The following is an 18,383-nucleotide window of genomic DNA, read 5'->3' on the forward strand; positions in this document are numbered from 1 at the left end:
ATCCGGGGTAAAAAAAAAAAAAAGTCCACGGTGTCTCGGTTCTATTCTCTACATAATTTGTATCATGATTGTGCAAAACATTTTTATTCAAAATCATATTTTAAATATTTATTTAGACATCCCGGACAATATTAAACAAATAATAATAATAATTAGGGCTCACTCTTTCAACATAAAAGCCCAAATTCCCCCTTTTATCGATTCAGTGACAGGATGTAATTAATTTTTGAGCATTGTTTCCCTCGTGAAAACCTCTTCAAATATTCAACAACAAAACCTATTAAAAAAAAAGTTGAAAACTTCACTTTTCAACATAGATTTTTTATGTAACATAACAAAATAAAATATTTCCTGACAGGAAATGGGCCACACACATCCACCCTCACCACTGACAGTTAAGAATAAAATATGGACAATTAATTTTGTTTGGGAAACGTATACATTTAGCACAGATTAATGAAATAAAAACATTATCAACCAATGACTTATTGAAATAATTGTTATTGACAGTCTTACTTGACTCTGACAATCACACCACTGAATGACCAAAAGCGGTTCAACATCCTCATTTGAGATTTTATTGCTTATTTACACATTCATGCAAATCTTCCAACATCCAAATATTCACACCATTGTCCATTGTACAGGATGACATCTTTAATGTAAATAACAAAGGAGATTCCAGTGAAATCGAATGCAACAAAAATAAAGGCTGGAAAGAAGAGGCAATTGTCAAATTAAAGGAATTCTAAAAGTAATAATGATGATCACTTACTGTATGTTATTAACAGAGATGGAGCTCCAGCATCAAAATATTAGGAACCCTTTTTGTCTTTCAAAGAAATGTCCAATGTAAGGCTAATTGGGTGGAACAATGAGGTCAGAACAGCGCAGTTGGCTTTTTTTGGCCAGCTGTTGGCTTTTTACATTTCCAATAAGAACGCTCAGAAAACAGAGACACATCAAGTTGGATGGCAAAGCGTGATCCCTCTCTGCCGCAAAGATATTTCCTTTCCAGAACAGCCTAGAGTGCACTTTTTTAACCATGCTGAAAACGAAACACTGGAAGATAAGGCATTTTAAATCTATTTTAAATCCATTCACACATGATGAGGAATCCATCTTAGAGTGGACTCCGCTGAAATGCACCACTCTGGTTTCAACTAGTATACTGTCTGCCTTGATTGAAGCCAGCTTGGTTGAAGTGCTGTCCCCCCTGTTGGAAGAACTGTTCAAACTGTCCTCCTTGGTTAAAACTTGAGCCTCCTCTCCCTCCCCATCCTCCTCCTCCTCCTCCTCCACCGCGGCCTCCCCTACCCCTGGCCCCTCGACCTCCTCGACCCCCGCCTCTCTCCCAGCCTCCGTCTTGATGGTAATTGTCGTGGTAACTACCACCTCCTCCTCCTCCATGATACCCAGGGTCCTGGAAGCCCCCTTGGTTGCGCCCTCCTCCTCCGTAACCCCCTCTCCCTCCTTCCCCATGATGCCCTCCTGCATCCTGATAGTAGCCCTGGTTGTAACCACCTCTCCCACCTCCTCCACTTCCTTCTACCCAGCCTCCCTGCACCTTCCCCCCTCTGCCACCACCTCCTCTTCCACCCCTGTCTCCGTGTCCTCTCTCATAGCCTCCACGGCCACCTTGGGAGTGGTGATCGTAGCCCCCCCTGCCACCTGCATGCCCGCCCCCACCGTAGTATGCTCCGCCCTGTGGAGCATCTTGACGCTTTTGCCAAGAGGGCATCTCTGGTGGAGGAGCCTCAATCTCGCAGGGTCGGCCTCCCCTGTCTGGCACTCGGCCCATTCGTACCTGAGGAAGAGACACACATCAAATTAAGATGGTTTAAAGAAGGGGTGTCGAACTCAACACCCCAGTCGACGTGAGGGCCAAAGAGCATTTACTCTGGTCAAGATGGGGGTGGGTGTGAGGCTGAGTAATATGAGTTTAAGATTATAACACAATGTTCCATCATGATATTTCACAAGTATTAGTATCACATAAATTTATGTTGCAAAATAAATATTAATATCAAAAACAGACAACAGAATCTAAAATTAGGTCAATAACATGTGTACAACTCTACTAAACAAGCTTTTATACTCAACATTACATTCATATACACACACACACATATGTGTATATATATGTATATATACACACACATACATATATACACACATTGGAACCAACATGAACACCAGAGAGAACATATATGGGTGAAAAACAAGCAATTGCGAATTTGAGAGAAGATGGGAAATCAATCACAGCCAGTACAACCATTTGGGATGCGCTGAAGAAGAAACAAACCACTGTCTCAGGGTATTTAGTGCAGCAAAGCACTCACTTCCTTCACTGGATCCCTGTACCTGAAAATGCCCAGAACCAATTTTCTGGGCAATAGTCCAGCTGGCTCATCGAAAACCAGGAAGTGACCATGCATATTATCAATTTCAGTTCATGTCTAAAAACATCTTAAGAAAACATCAAATATTCAAACATTTCTAACTTAAGGGAAAAGCTGTTTCTCTGTAAAAGACAGTGTTTTGAACCAACCTTATTAATAGCACATGCAGTTTTCTCTCTTATTTTGCCGCTGCTTGTACGTAGGATCTTGGAGAAGTCTTGTCGAGCAGCCAGAAGATGAGCAACGGAAATAATACTTGTGGTGTGGAGTGTCGAACGCAAAGGCTGGTAAACTTTGGACAACTTTTCACCATGTGACTATGAAAAAGGCACACAGAGAAAAATCAAACAATAAGTAATATAATGATATATAGCATCATGAATACATTATCTGTGGGAGCTTGTCATAATATTGTATTCTGTGTAATACATGTGGAATGGGTCAGTTTAAATTAAATGTACAATGTCGATGGAAAATGTTAAAATTGTCTTTTAGTAGTTTCAACAAGGCCTAAAATGCACATGTTCAGTGTTGAAGTTCTCACGTCTATGGTGTAGCATGGTGCATCTAGATGAAGATCATTTAGAATGGATGTAGCAAAAAAGCGCATCCAAATGGACAAAAATAATCTCTGATTTTCAACATACCTTTGCTCTTTCAGACCAAGCAAAAGACTGCACTGTCACATCCAGGCGCTTCAGTAACATCTTTCTTCTGACTTCGTACTCATTCACTAGTGCCTGGTTTATAGCTTCAATTTTTTCCTAGAAAAATTTGAAAACAAGCACAATAGAAGAATCAGTCACTTCCACAGTGTTATTGTGTTTCTTTATCACTTTTCAGTATTTACCATGTGCAAAGGACCCAGGGCCTTCTTCATCAACGGCTCGCCTACATGATTTGGTGGGACTCGACTCATGGCTTCTTTCAGCTGAAAAATAAAACGTTGAACACACTTTATTAAACTACAGTGAGATAACAACTAAACTTGGGCCACACTGGATACAGAAGTGCTGCAAAGCATTGTGAAGCCCCGTCCGTTCTCTTCTAATCAGTGCGTGTCCTTATCATGTGTGCTCTCACCACACTGGCGGTGACCCCTGCAATACATTTTAGCTTCTGATGTACTCTTCTATCCCATATGGCATTGTTTCCCCCCCCCTTACAGCTTCTCCATCTTTAGGGGTCACCACTGCGGATGAACCACATAAACAGTATGATTTACCCGAGATTTTTACACCAGATGCCCTTATGGACGCAACCCTATTTATCCCATGTGTCATGAGCAAATGCATGAGAAAAGAACAAGGTGACAAGGTGAAGTGAACAAGGTGACATCAGTTTCCAGTCAGACAAAGTGGCAACCATAATCTTAAAATAGTAAGCGGCTAAAATATTGTTTTACTGTGTCCCCGCTGGCTGCAGCTAACATACAAAGCCACAGCACAGACGAGAGTAGACGGACATTTCATGTTTCAATAGCACAGCACATTTTTGATTCGTTCACTGTAGGAGCCAGAGTTCAGTTAGTTCAGTTCAGGGTTAGACCGCGTGTGGCTGATGCAAGATTGGACACTTGTTACAATGTCATTTCTTAACAGTTTTGTCCTTTAGATAAAAGCTACCATGGACACTTTGATGTCTTTGACGGCTATGATAGATAAAGGAAGATATGTACTAAAAAATTATCGAGCAGTTGGATGGGTGTGTCCGTTAAGAAGCTGTACTTTTAAGTTTTGGCCGACAGGTCACTACGTGACATTAGGTTACATTGTCTTATAGATCGTCATTCACAAACTGAACTGATGTGGATAGAAATGTAACTTGGATGTACAGCAAGTGGAAATAAATGTGCAAACGAGTACCTACAAGTCAAGCCAATCGAAACCTACTTACAGCTAACGACTATTCAGTAGCTTTGGAATTAAGTGTACTTTCGCCACTACATTCACATTTTTGCATCAATAGCTATATTCGCTTGACAAAACACCGTCTTATACAATGATGCAAAAAACAATCAGCTTCGAGATTCTCCCACTGATGTAATACGTTGTTTATGTACATAAGAATAGCAGAAAAATGATCTCTCGGCACAAATGATGCAAATGTCGTGGCGCGATGCAAAAAGTTGAGTTCAGTGTGAACGCAGCATAAGAGCGAGTCTGTATTTAGCCAGTTCTGGTGAAGGGAGCAGTGTTGTTTATGCTTATTAGTTTTAGTCACATTTAAGCAGTGTTGGGAACGTTACTTTAAAAAGGTAATTAGTTATAGTTACTCACTACTTGTTCCAAAAAGTAACTGAGTTAGTAACTGAATTACTCTGTAATAAAAGTAACTTGTTACCAGGGAAAGTAACTATTTGCGTTACTGTTAAAAAAAAGTTGCTATATGTCAAAGAATTTGAATTTTTTTGTGCAGTTTTCACAAGTCAGTTGAAATGAGTAGAACAGACAGATGTTTGTACATAACTTTCTATATTTATTGCACGTCGACAGACGGCAAGATGTTTATCCTGCACTTCAAGTGTTATCTTTGTAAGAAAAGTAAACAGTTACACCATATAAAGTGCATTTAACTCTAGCAAATTAAATCAAACTCTCTCAACCTGAGACAACAAAAGTAAACTTTTAAATAACAAAAAAGTGTAACACTGCATTTTAGTCATTTCTATATGTGATAGTTTTAGTCGACGGAAACTCAAAGGTTTTAGTCCAGTTTTAGTAAAAAAAATCATAATCGCTTACCTCGTTATTAAACTAGGAGAATAGTCTTTTAACAAATAAATTTAGGTCAATAAGTATTGGAGATTGTTGTTGGGCAGAGACCTTTTATCTTTTATGAATTGATGCCTACTTCATCATACAAGAGTGTCACACATAAGATGTGAAAATGGAATTTCCTCCTCCAGTGGTGCACCGCGACTGACTCTAGATCGGCTTGGAAAGGCTCTGGGTTGTCGGTGCACCCGGGGGACGGGGTCCCTCTGCAGTGAGGCGTGACTGTCTATCAGAGCGGACTGTCCTCAGTGTGCTCCAACCGCGTTGTGTCACCAAGACGAGGAGCGAGGGGTCGGCAGCGATGTCGCAACCCACTTGGGCCGTCTTGATACACGGACCAAGGAATTTTCGGTTTTAATTGCCATTACGCGCAGATTATGCACACAATGAGCAGAAATGCATTTTGAAAGTCTGACAAACCACCCACTAACATTTACGTCAAATTCCAACTAAAACTCACATCTTCGTCACCGTCTCGTTATAGTCATGAAAACAACACTGGGAGGGGGCATGCAGGACATTTTTTTTTTTTCCCCGAGTACTACTGACACCTACTGACCTTCTTCTCTATTCCACTGAAGAACTGGAACATGGTGATGTTAGAAGGAGGCTTGGACATGCCCAGTGCCACGCAGATGCCTTTCAGTTCCTGGAACACGGGGCTGCCCGACTCCTGGCCTTTCTTCTGAGGTTTGTTCACCAAGATCATCCTTGACGCCTCCAACTCAGACAGCAGAAAGGCTGAGACACAAAACAATTAGGTTTTAAAAGACAATCCTTCAGGTCATATTTAAACATTTGTATATACTGTATATCTGTTGGGCTGTGTGATGAAGTGAAAAAAAATATCACCTACAGGTCTTTTAATACCCAAATGACAATGATTCTGACTCTTTTTATTTAGGGATATGAGCTGCATCTACAGATACACAGATGTTGAAATCAGTATTAGATATCAGCTGAAACAATTAATCGATTATTAATCAATTACTAAATTAATCGACAACTATTTGGATAATCGATTCAAAGCTTTTTTCATGATTAAAACAAGATTTCTGATTGTTTAAGCTTCTTAAATGTGAGTATATTCTTCATTTCTTTGCTCTGGATAACAAAGAAATCATTCAAAGAAAAAACAAGACATTTGAGAACGTCATTATTTCCGGGTTTGACGAACACCGATCAACATTTTTCAATCAACCAAACGATTGGGCCAAACGATTAATCAATTATGAAAATAATTCAATTATAAACAATTATGATGAATGATGATTGTTAGCTGCAGCTCTAGATATCAGTCCAAAACTAGTATGAGAATGAGAAGACACTGCACATGATCAAGATTTCCCATGATCATTAACATCAATGGACTCAGTGTTTCCACAACCATTAATGTGGGGTGGTACTTCTTGAAATTTTTGGGACTTTTTTGGGTTTCTGCGACTTTAAGTTAAAAAGTGGCTATTCCACTGGATGTGATTGCCTGCTATGTCCACATCCACATGAGACAATGTGGGTGTCTCATATCACATGGGGTGTAATACTGTGGAATAGCCCACAGCGGAACCCAACAACACTTGTTTACACATTACAGAGATGTGAAAAAGCCTCATTATACTCAGGAGCAGGAGACAGTCCGTGCGATTGAGAAGCCTCTGGCCGATGTTTCCACTGGTGAGGACAGAGTAAGGACAGGCCAGCTCGGACAAAAGACCACTCATCTCCAGCTGGAAGCCCTCCGCCTCACTTGGACCTAGAAAAGAGAGAACAAATACATTTATTTTTTTATTAAATGTGTCCTGACACAATCAACTAAATGTACTAGTTTGTCACTGTTAGTATACTTTTGATTGATTTCTTTCTAGTGATGTGATTGGCAGTTGAGAAATGCAGCATTAGGAGTCATACACACGGAATAGTTCAACAGAACTGGCGTTACAGGAGCACTGCAGTTTTTTGTGCTACTTTGGGAAAAAGATGTCATAGTCCCACCTCTCTCTTGCTCTTACATACAATGTCCCCAATGTTCCTAACCCTAACCAACTTCATGATAACTTTTATATCCTTCCTATGCCCTGGTCTCTGTGATTGTAAACAGTGAATTGTATACTTTTTCAAATAAAGATTTATTTAAAAAAAAACATTTGCATGCAGCGTATTCTGCTTTAAGAGCATGCTCAACGCCTCCTTCTCCTTTTCTGTAACAGCCATTTGGGGGGGGGATTTGTGTGGACAAATAAATGTCTTGAAACAATGCTGTGTTTACAGAATTTTTGTAAAATAAAAGGAAAAGATTGTACATGTAAAGTTCTGTTTCCGTGTGGATGAGGCATTGGTTACAATTGTCACTTATATTGAAAAGAAGTGATGTAAGGGAAAATCCAGTATTACATGTCCAGTCAACAATACACCTACGTTATGTTGATTGTATTAGCAGCATTCTGGTGGACCTCAGATAGAAGCCCACAATAGTGATCTAAAACATACAGAATATAACCCCCATATTCAACCAATGTAAGCACACTGCAGAATGAAACATTTAACACAAATAAGTAGATATTATGTCTTTGCTATTATTATCAACTGCAAGCTGCCAAATAATAGCTCTTGTATTACTATTCAATACATTCATTTAATTCTGTATTGGGGCAACATTACTTGATAGTGATAAAAAAATGTCTTTACTGTTAGTGGCATGGACATTCTCCTCCAACTTGCAGTAGAGTCTAAGCTCTGAGACAAGCCAGGCACAAAGCTTAGTAAACTCAGGTGATGCTGCTCCTTCGCTCACAGCAGAATCTAGAGCTCCCTCCTCCAAAAGACTGCCTTGGTACCTGAAGTGACAAACACACACACAAAAAACATGTTGACATGAGCCTGGTGGATAAGGACAAAGTCAATGTGTTTAAAAAACGTGGGCTTATTAAGTTTTAATCATTTCTAACAGAGCAAGAAACCCCAGTAAATATTCACATTTAAGAAGGAAAATGTTGAGCAAGAAAAATCAAGTGAGAAGTGAAGGACTTCCATTCAAATAAAGTTCTTTTTGCAACCAGTGCAGTCGGCCCCAGGTGGCTAACTACTATCATCCTACATCCTAGGCTTCACTTCTCAAACTAGAAAGCTCCGTCCATTTCTTATACACAGTCTATGCCAACCATAATCATGAGAAGCACATCTTGGATAGAAGATTTTATTTTTCTGATCATGCAGCGATACTATTCAAAAGCAGTGGTACTGACCAGTAGCACGAAGATATCGACTCATAAAGTATCATATCGTCTCATAACTATTGAGGAATTGTGATAACTGATAAACAACTGATATTTTAAATAATTACATAATTATAAATGAAGTTTTAGATTATAAGTTGATCAGTGACTATGATAACTAAGATAAAACAAACATTTGACAAATTATTGGATTTAAAAAATGAAATATTTCTACTCCAATGACAGACTACTTTGTGGTGCATCTATAATCACAAGGTGGTGGCAGCAGCAGCAATAATTTAGCTAGTGGACTTCATGTGTGTTTGCAGAAGTGATGCAATTGAAGACCTTTATTGAATGTGTCTTGAAGCTGCTCCTCTACGTTCAACAGGCTATAGATCCTGCAGTGAGGACATTTACCAGGGTCTTTGAATGCATTTTGTTTTCTGCCTCCATTAGTTCAACATGCTGGGGAACCAGTGAGGTGCACAGATGGAAATTAAAAAGGGACCTACAGGAAAAAATGTAATGGTTACTAAGTGCATACTGGGGCCAAAGGCAGCCCGGCCCTGGGGACTTAATTTCTTGTAGATCTCAACATGGACCTCCACACATAATTGTTTAATTAATGTCTATCACAGAGATGAGTATTTTCTATACAGCGCTGAATATCATTTACTCCATGGACACCCCGTTGGGACACAGTCATGTAGGGGCAGTAGGGAACTTCATAACAGCACCCTTTGTGACTGGAAGGTTTGGATTGGATTGGAAACAAATTTGCAAGGGCATCTTATAGTGCACTGCATCACTTTTCTCCACTAGGAAAGGCACGATCAATTTGTTTAATTTATATAACATTATATTATTATATGATATATTATATATACTCTAGAGGGCACTTGAGCATGCTGCGTTTTTGGGGCTGCTCCCTGCACCACCCTGTGCACGCCACTGCTGTGAACCATGAATTATTTCTTCACCCCACAGTGTGGGAGTGAATGAATTTCTTTGGTGGCTCTGTGTGTCTGTGTGTTCTTCCGCACTTGCACTTGCCAACATGACCAACAGAGGCCGCCAGAGGTTTGTTGCGTGAATGGGGTGAAGTCTCTCATCTCTGATTGCCCTGTTGTCACTAGCTGTGCTGGAGTTTAGAGTATTTGAATATACTAACAGCATTTCTGCTACAAATGCCCATCCCTGTTTACAATGCCAGCTCATATCGGGCATCAGGCAAAGGCAGGTTACACCCTGGACTGGTCAAACAGCCCATAACAGGGTCAACAGGGACAACCAACCACTGACACGAACATTCACTGTGAGGCTGTGCATCTACTCTGGTCTCATGATTCGATTCCCTGGATCTCAAGTGGATCTAGTTTCATAGAAACCATTAAGCGACCCCCTGAGAAAACCGACGGCTAGTAATGGAACCAATGACCTGCACTGACATGAACCATGACAGGAGCAGGTTCCGCTGACACAGCTTCTGGCACAACACGTAAAAACGTGCGGAAACAATTAGCACTATTAACACCAACACGTACACAGCGCCACACAGCCATGGAGCACAACTCTATCCATTGCTAAGCTAACACAACAGCAGGTTAGCCGTTCAGCTAAGTCACAGCTACATAGCACCGCGCTGGCTAAATAGGACCGAGAGAGAGTGGGCTGACATTTGGAGAGAACATAACTGCGAACCAGCAGCTAGTATTTGATTATTTATACTTACCCTAAGTCTTCGAGAGAGACTATAATGTCATTCTCCATCCCAGAGACCTACAGTTCTACTGTAAACCACGTACAACGAAATACGCTTCTCACATCAGCCAGCTCAGCTGTTACTGATACACGTTTTACTTCCCCCACTTTCTTCTACGGATCCACAGACAAGCATTTAAAGCGTTTTAGCACCATCTATCGGACCGGAATAAGTGAAATAACGGTGCCGGTGTTGTGCCGAAAAGGGACTGCTTGTCGAAAAACGACTGCCCCTGACGTGAACGCGCATCACAGTTCAGAGGAAGTGAGCGTAGGTCTACTCGCAGATATAATATACGGGTCAGCTGTTACTGTGCAATAGAAATGTCCTGTAGCCCAAGTGAAGAGGCTACGGAACAAGAACGGCGCAGATTAAAAAAGTAACCTGATGTTTTCATAATGTAGGCTAGTTGTCAACGAGGGGGGTAGATGCTTTACCTTGCCTCTTGTATTGTTGTTGTTGTTGTTGTTGTTGTTATCGTTGTTGCAATGTGATTTTACACCGCTTTGATCTATAAATCATTTGATCTATTTCAATACCTCAGTTTCAATGATTTTATGAAGATTAGGAAATAAATGCAGAAAACAATGTGGAAAGTTTTAACGTCATATTAGATAGCAATCATATAACACATAATGAGAAATCAGTAAGTGTAGTATATAAAGAACTGTAACTGTAACGGATTGCCTTTACATTCTGCATAACATTCTCTGTGTTTGCCAGATGCATGTACAGTGAATTTGGTCAAAAAGAGTTATAGGGTGTAGTCAGCCAAAAGGTGACTGCACCCTATAAGGCTTTATTGCAAGGAGTGATATTGACCAAATTCACTGTACATGCACCTGGTTTCCTCTACTGTTCATGCTGAAAAGACAGAGAATGTAACCCCTACCAATCCAGAGTTATAGGGTACAGTCACTTTTCGGCAGAAAAATGAAAATTATTTGCACTTAATTTGAAATTATTTTTTAGAAAACTGGTTGGATGGTCGTTTGCACCTTATTTGAGTACTATTTAATAGATTTTGTATGTGAATGTGACTTTGTATAATGGGGTGTGTTCTATGTGTTCTATGTTTATTATCTGTTTTAAATGTACTGTGCATTATGTATATTTACTGTGTCATATATATATATGTGTCATATATATGCACATTCAAGCCTTTATTACCTCTATTATATGTGTATACATACATACATATATATGTATATATATCTTATATTGGTATTTGTCTTAACATACTCTAATGCAGCTGTAAATATTTATCTAGTTTTTGTTTATAGTTAAGTGTTATTTTTCTGTTATTAGTTGGAGCAACTGTCATGAAACTCAGTTTTTGGCCCCTGAGTTGACTGAGCATTTCTGTGTCTGATTCTGTTATTTTAGGAAAAGTTGCTTCAGAGTGCAGTTACTGCTGCGATCTGAGATTAAACAAGCTTCGCAGAGGGACGTGGGACCTCCTCTTCCTCAGTGAGGACACGTGATGTGAAAGTTAAGTCAGGTTTGTTGTTGTTGCTTTGCAGTTCTGTGGGTTAAAGCAGGCAGCACGAGCGTTAAGCGTGGAAGAAAAACCAAGCACACCACGCACGTTAGTTTTTAGAATAAGAGAACGTGTTTGTTTATTTCCACCATTATCAATATTAGCAATATCAATATCATAACAATGTTAACAGTGATATTAAACGTGTTTTGTACGAGGAGATAAATAGGAAGCGCAAGTAAACTTTTTTTAGTTCACATTTTGAAAATGAGACACAGGTATCTTATCTTGAAAAACCCAGGCGGAAGTCGCGTGATTGTTACGTGAGAATTGACACACACAGAACAAAGCAGCAGCGAATATTTTTGCCAGGAGGAGTTGAGGAACATGGAGCGAGCCGGCGTCCACCTACATTCCTCGTCTCAAACTTGGAGGAAATGTTTTGTTTGACTATTAATTCAACTTAGAAGAAGCGGAGTTAACGTCGACACGGGGCGACAATGGTAGCTACATTCCCGGCATCTTCTCGGAGCAGCATAGTTGTCGTGTGCCAAACTGGAGCCACACGCACTCCTTAAAAGGTACAGTCAAAGTTAGCTTTTCTTTGTAGTGTCAGTTCACAGTTGTTTGTACAGTTGTGTTTTTGTTTTTAAATCTTACTTTAAAACTACAGTGTCGCTTTTGTGTCAGTGCCAAAGCAGCAGAATGTGGGAGGACTCCTACGGGACGTGTTGTTGTACGTTTTATCGCCACCTGTTGCGCGACGTCATCCACAACAATTTCCTTCGGGATAATAAAAGTATTCTGATTCTGATTCTGATTCTGATTCTGATTGTGATTCCGATTGACCATGCGTAACATTAAACTAACATTTATCTTAATAATAACATGTTTTCTATAGGACGACCGGTAAAACCTGAAGCGGGATTTATGATTTTTCAATAATCCTCAATTCGGCGTATATCGGATTGAGCATAACAACAATTAATTAGTTACCAAATATCTTAAAGACAATGTTTCCCAAACTTCAGACATGGTGACCCGCTTTTTAAAGATGGCAAACTATTGTGACCCAAAATACATTATAAAGATTATAATGAGCAGATCTCCGTTTCTGTAACCCCTAATATCATTTTGCATTGGCAGACAAATCATTTGTACGCAATGCTTGCTAAATTGATTAAAACTTTACTTTAACTTTAGCATATATCTTAATGAAAAGGTTGTTAAATTATGCAGATTTCTTTGGGCAATCAAAAACATCTCCTGTGACTCATCTGTGGGTCCTGAACCAGTCTTTTGAATCACTGGTTTAGGGTGGTGTTCCTCTAATGTTTTATTTGGGGAACCCTGTAGCAACCGATAACGTAATAACGGCCAATAATGTAATATCGGCCAATAACGTGATCATTTATATGTAATAAAACCAATAACGTAATGAATTGCCAATAATGTAATAAAGTTGTTGAGCCAATAACGTATTAACTTTTTGCCAATAACGTAATAACTTATCACGTTATTGGCCGTTATTACGTTATCGGTTGCTACAAACCCCTTTTCTTAGATTGAATTGAGCGTAATGTAATGTTTCTGGCAGAACCAATACTTTGTATTGGAAAACTAGTAATTAGAAAGATATATATTTATTTCATGCATAAATAACAACTTAATTTTGTGTTGGTTGAAATTATTTGACATCCATATTTATCTCAATAAAAACAGTTTTTTTTTTCTCCTGTTTTAAAATTTAAGGAACTTCTTAGGGGCGACAGTGGCTCAGTGGTAGAGCGTGTTGTCTATAAGGTTGTGGGTTCCTGGCTGGTTCCCTAACCTCACATTGCTCCTGACGGCTGTGCCAGCAGCGTATGAATGGGTATGAAATATGAGTGATAGAAAAATGCGCTGCACATAGATGCGTGTGAATGGGCTTTGAGTGGTCATCGAGACTGGAAAAGCACTTTATAAACACAGACCATAGGCAGAAAAAAACAGAAAAAATTTGTTACATAGAAAATTTCAACATCATTTTCAAACATTCATTTTATTGTATGTGTTATATCTCATTGCTTGTGCAATACATTCACTTATACATACACTATCAATATACTGCTTATTGAACCTTATATATATATAGGTTATATATATAATATATATATAGGTATAGGTTATATTGATTTAAAAAAAAAGATTTAGATGTATGTGACAACATATACTGTATACATATACTTGTGTGACTGAATAAATGAGATCTCTTATCTCCTCATTATATTCACCAGGATATCTAATTATATTTTACAATACACACATTTAGAAAGAAAAATGAAATTGTCATCAATCATTAATATTGTACCATGCTTTCAAAGAAAGCAACATTGAATCCAGCGTTCACATGTATTTTGCTTCATGGTTGAGAGTTTAGATACTGAAGCTGCTGCCTGTTGTTGGTTCACATCCATCCTCATGCTAGTTTAAATCATAGGTGATAGTTTAGCTAATCTTAATTAGTGATGAGCTGATATGGTGCTCAGTATAAGTATCGGCCTGATTTTGGTAAAAATCGCTGAATACCAATTTAGCTGAGTCAGGTTGTGAGCTGTTTATTTCCTCATTATGGGTTTCACATTTGAAATTACGTGAAATGAAACAAAGGTCTAAAATGACAAAATGTTGTGTTTCATGTACAAATCAGGGTCAATTCACAATTCACTGCCTGTTGAAGTGTGGATTATCATTATTATTATTATTATCATGGCACAAACAATGAAAATTAACCAGCTCTTTCATGAGCTGCAGAGGTGTAGTACTATACAAAGTGTTGAATTATGATTTATGTAAAGAGCCTTTAAAAACGAGAAAGCAGTTTGATCTTATTCTCCAAACTCTCATAGCCTGGATGACCTGATGATTTATGACTCAACTTACTTTACCCCTCACAGATTGGTGTTTTCTCTATTGTTTGCATGGTAAATACACTTGTGTTTAAATGTTTTTTTTCTCGGGGTGTAACCCTACCTATTATTTGCTGTATTTATATACTTGTGTGTTGTAGATACTTGTAGAAAAAAAAGAGTATTTGTTAGCTGGTACTGGCCAAGAACTTGGTTTTCCAATCTCCTCAGAATTCTGCTAATGTACTTAGTGCTGAGTGTTAGGGCCACAGCAGACTAGAACCAATGTCTGTCTCAAACTCAAGTCAGGAATGCAATATGAGCACATTGCCTTGGTAGTCCAGTTTCTTGTTTGACCACCTTTCCTGATGTTTGCTTTATGTGCTCAGGGACAATGACATCGTTTTGACAAAAAAATACAATAAATGCTCGCATGATTTCAAGGCACAGGAAGATTGAGGAGAGTATCTAGTTTGGAAACTTCAGAGACTCGATCATTCATCAGAAACACTGAAGCTGTAATGAAAAGTATTATTCTCTTAATCCTTCAGTTTTAGGAGCAGGAGCTGCATTGTTTATTGGTGAGAGAATCTTCTGTGCTAATGTACAGGCTATATACATTCATTTAACATATATCTTCTTAGTTTTTATGATTTTCTACATTGTAATTTAAAATTGAAGAACAGAGGTTTGAAAGAAAGTTTATTAATTTACATAGTAAATGAAAAAGTCAAGAGTTAATATGTGTAATTAAAAAAAAATCATTGAGTTCCAGTGTTAGACTTGAACTGTATCTGACCATAAATTCCAGCAAAACCGAAACCCTAACCTCAACATGTGTGGCACAGTTTTAGTTCCTTTTTTTGAGCATGACCTTTGAGATACTGTACCTCTCAGAGTCTTCTAACTAATGGCACATTTCCACCGGCTCTACTCGCCTCGCCTCGCCACGGCACGGTTTAAGTAGCGTTTCCACTAGTACTATTTTAGTACCTGCTAGTACCGGTGAGGTTCCAAGCATGCTGAGTAGGTAACTATGCGATGATTGGTCAGAGTCCCGTCACAGGAAGAGACCTCCCACACAGAAATCAAGCGGAACAATGCCGAACTGTAGATGACTTAAAACTACTTAACAATCCTAAAAACGTGGGTTAATCTCCAACAACTACCAAGGAAACCTCTATATTTAACAGGAGTCTTTTAAAGTGGAGTGGTGCATTTAGGGACAGCGCCGCTGATCGCGAGCGGCATCACAGACCGATGCCGCTGTGGAGTAGGAGTCTGTACTCCGGAGACGTGTGGACAGAAATCAAGCTGCAACAGTGCCGAATTGTAGATAAATTAAAACTACTTAGTCTCAGGATCCAGCTGGTGTTTCTCAAAATACTGTCTGAAGAGTTTGATGAGTATAAGATTGCACAGCTTTTCTATTTATCCTGAAGAGATTTGCTGAAAGGTGGAGGCTGCCCCTCACACTGAAATCTCTTGTTGAGCTCACGCTCTGTCGATGGAGAGCACATTGAGGAACTGTTGAATGGTATAAAAGGTTTTGCTTACTTCTGTCACCCACTGGAATTGGCCCCTGACCCAGTTTAGTGTTGCAACCCACCATTTGACGATAACATAAACCAGTCTGTGGAAGTGTAGGCTGCTAAGTGTGTCACTGGGCACTTGACAGTTTATTTTCTTGACTGACGACAGTGAATCACACTCAAAACACACAAATGTCTTGTTCCAACCAAAACGATCTGCCTTTTTGTTTTTACAAGACGGGTCTTCCCAACAGATTCCCACTGGAGGTGTGAGGAGGAAAGGGGTGGGGGGGTGAGATGAAGACCAGCCTGTCTACTGCCTTCTGTCCCTGTGTTGACATGTGACTTTCATTCACAGACAGTTCAGACCGAGGGCACACTACACTCACCATGTCTTCCGTTACTGTCCGTCGACCCTGCAGGCAGGAGAAGGGCAGTTTCTTCAAGGTACTGTACATTCATTCATTTGTGATGTTGTATTGACACACAGAAGTGAAATAATGCTGTAATCGCTGCTCAGACAATGTTCAGCTTTAAGTTCAGGTGTGAACGTACTCAAATATGTCCTGCACCTTCAGACCACATTTGCATGTGTTGTTGGTATACTTTTTGTAGTAAGTGTGTGTGTTACATAGCCAGCGCTGATTGTGCTTTTACCCCCTGAACATAAAAACCTGCAGGCTCACTCTCAGTGAAAACATGGCTTCCAGCGGGGATACTAGGAAAAAGACTTTAGTCAATTAACATAAGACTCTCCTTATTAACCACATTCCAGCTTACATCCATGCTGGCATCAAGTCAAATGGAATCATTCCATAATAAAAATAAAACTTCAATACCAGGTTTAAACGGTTATGGGCAAGGCTGCTTTGTTTGGGGGCAGCAAACCCTACAGTTATTGGGTAAAAACTGGACAGAGGAGGGCGGAGGAGGGCGGAGGAGGAGGAGGAGGAGGAGGAGGGAGGAGGAGGAGGAGGAGGAGGACTCTGTTTGATCACTTTTTGTTCTCGTGAAGCTCAATTTCTCCTGAATTGCTTAACAGAAGGAAAATAGAGAAGTGTGCATTGGATTCATCAGACAAAGTGAAACAAGGCTCTTATCAAATATTCTTTACTCAAAAACGTCCTCATTGTGAGTTCCAGATAATTGGTACTAGGTACTTCTTTTTAGTACCTGCTCTGACGAGGTGATGCGTGATGGCCACTGATTGTTCAGAGTGTCGTCACAGGAACAAATATCTGACACAGAAATCACGCCAAACTGCAGATCAGTTATAAAGACTTCTTTAACAATCCTAAAAAACGTGTGTTAACCTCCAACAACAAAAAATCTCAATATTTAATCTCAATATTTAACAGAGGAGTCTGGTGTATTTAGCGTCAGAACTGCTGATCACAAACCCTGCCGGTGTATTTCAGACCGACTGATTCTTATGATTCAGTTACACTGAAAACAACTGCTTCACTGGTCACTCGTTTGTGTGTGCGTGTGTGTGTGTGTGTGTCGTGTGTAAAACAAAGTTACCACAGTTTCATGCAGCCGTGCAGTGATGACTCCGCCCACGTTGCGTAGGTACTATTTCTGTTGAGGAAAACCAGTTTTTTTTCTGCCGATAAGATTCTTGATTTTGGTGTTTGTATCACTTCAGTTTGTTCTCGAGTTCTCGATAATTGAAAAAACCCATTTCTGTTAAATAAGTGACTCATTTTCATTGTTTCCCTTCTCTTCTGAAACAGTGGCCATGATGTTACTCAACAGACACATGTCACAACAAGAGAGAACTGGGAAATTAGCCAAGTGACGTCAGAGTCACGCTGGAAAAAAAGATTGAAAATGAAGTGCAAGTAAATGCTCTTCACGTACACGTCCTGTGTCTCTGATGCGTTCTGTAAGGATGAGTTATACTCACTATCCAATGCATCCCAGGGATACAGCTGATGATCTCCATGAAGAATAAAAGGCACATAACACATAACATTGTGCAGTTAGATTGTTGTTTGCTATTTAAATATTGAACCACCAGTCTGCCACAGAATCATACTATAGTTGTAAGTGTAAGTTGGTAACTTGGCTTCTACCATGAGTTTCAATTCCAAACAATGGAGAGTGACTTCGTGGTTTCTGTCGTCAGCACAGTTATGTATGTCTTGCCACAGACTTTGTTTATATACATCGTTTCCTCCCAGTGTTCCTTTGTATGTAGTAGGAAGTCTCTCTCTCTCTCTCTCTCTCTGTTTTGTATTCTTTCAGGTTTTTATCCACACAGAACTGACATTTTGTGGAAATGAAATGCCATTTTTTAAGTTTTGGTGTTTATAACCACTACA

The 18,383-nt window shown here is 39.5% G+C and overlaps 2 protein-coding genes across 2 annotated transcripts in view; one reads left to right on the plus strand and one right to left on the minus strand.

Moving 5' to 3' along the window:
• Positions 1-555: 555 nt before the first annotated feature.
• Positions 556-10,284, minus strand: fam98a (family with sequence similarity 98 member A). Its single transcript, XM_044046677.1, has 8 exons — positions 10,127-10,284; positions 7,865-8,013; positions 6,798-6,932; positions 5,739-5,920; positions 3,253-3,333; positions 3,050-3,166; positions 2,552-2,719; positions 556-1,807 (listed from the first exon to the last, which is right to left on the minus strand). Exons 1-8 carry the CDS (start codon positions 10,162-10,164, stop codon positions 1,160-1,162), a joined length of 1,518 nt encoding a protein of 505 aa, XP_043902612.1. The 5' UTR covers positions 10,165-10,284; the 3' UTR covers positions 556-1,159.
• Positions 10,285-11,947: 1,663 nt separating this feature from the next.
• The window catches only part of rin2a (Ras and Rab interactor 2a), a 33,962-nt gene continuing 27,526 nt past the window's right edge, over positions 11,948-18,383 (plus strand). The window contains exons 1-2 of the mRNA XM_044045813.1: positions 11,948-12,217; positions 16,415-16,503. Of these exons, the coding sequence (XP_043901748.1) occupies positions 16,447-16,503 (57 nt within the window). The 5' untranslated portion in view covers positions 11,948-12,217; positions 16,415-16,446. The remainder of the gene's footprint in view (positions 12,218-16,414; positions 16,504-18,383) is intronic.

This window comes from Solea senegalensis, linkage group LG15, assembly GCF_019176455.1.
Source record: "Solea senegalensis isolate Sse05_10M linkage group LG15, IFAPA_SoseM_1, whole genome shotgun sequence".
NCBI classification, from domain to species: Eukaryota; Metazoa; Chordata; class Actinopteri; order Pleuronectiformes; family Soleidae; genus Solea; species Solea senegalensis.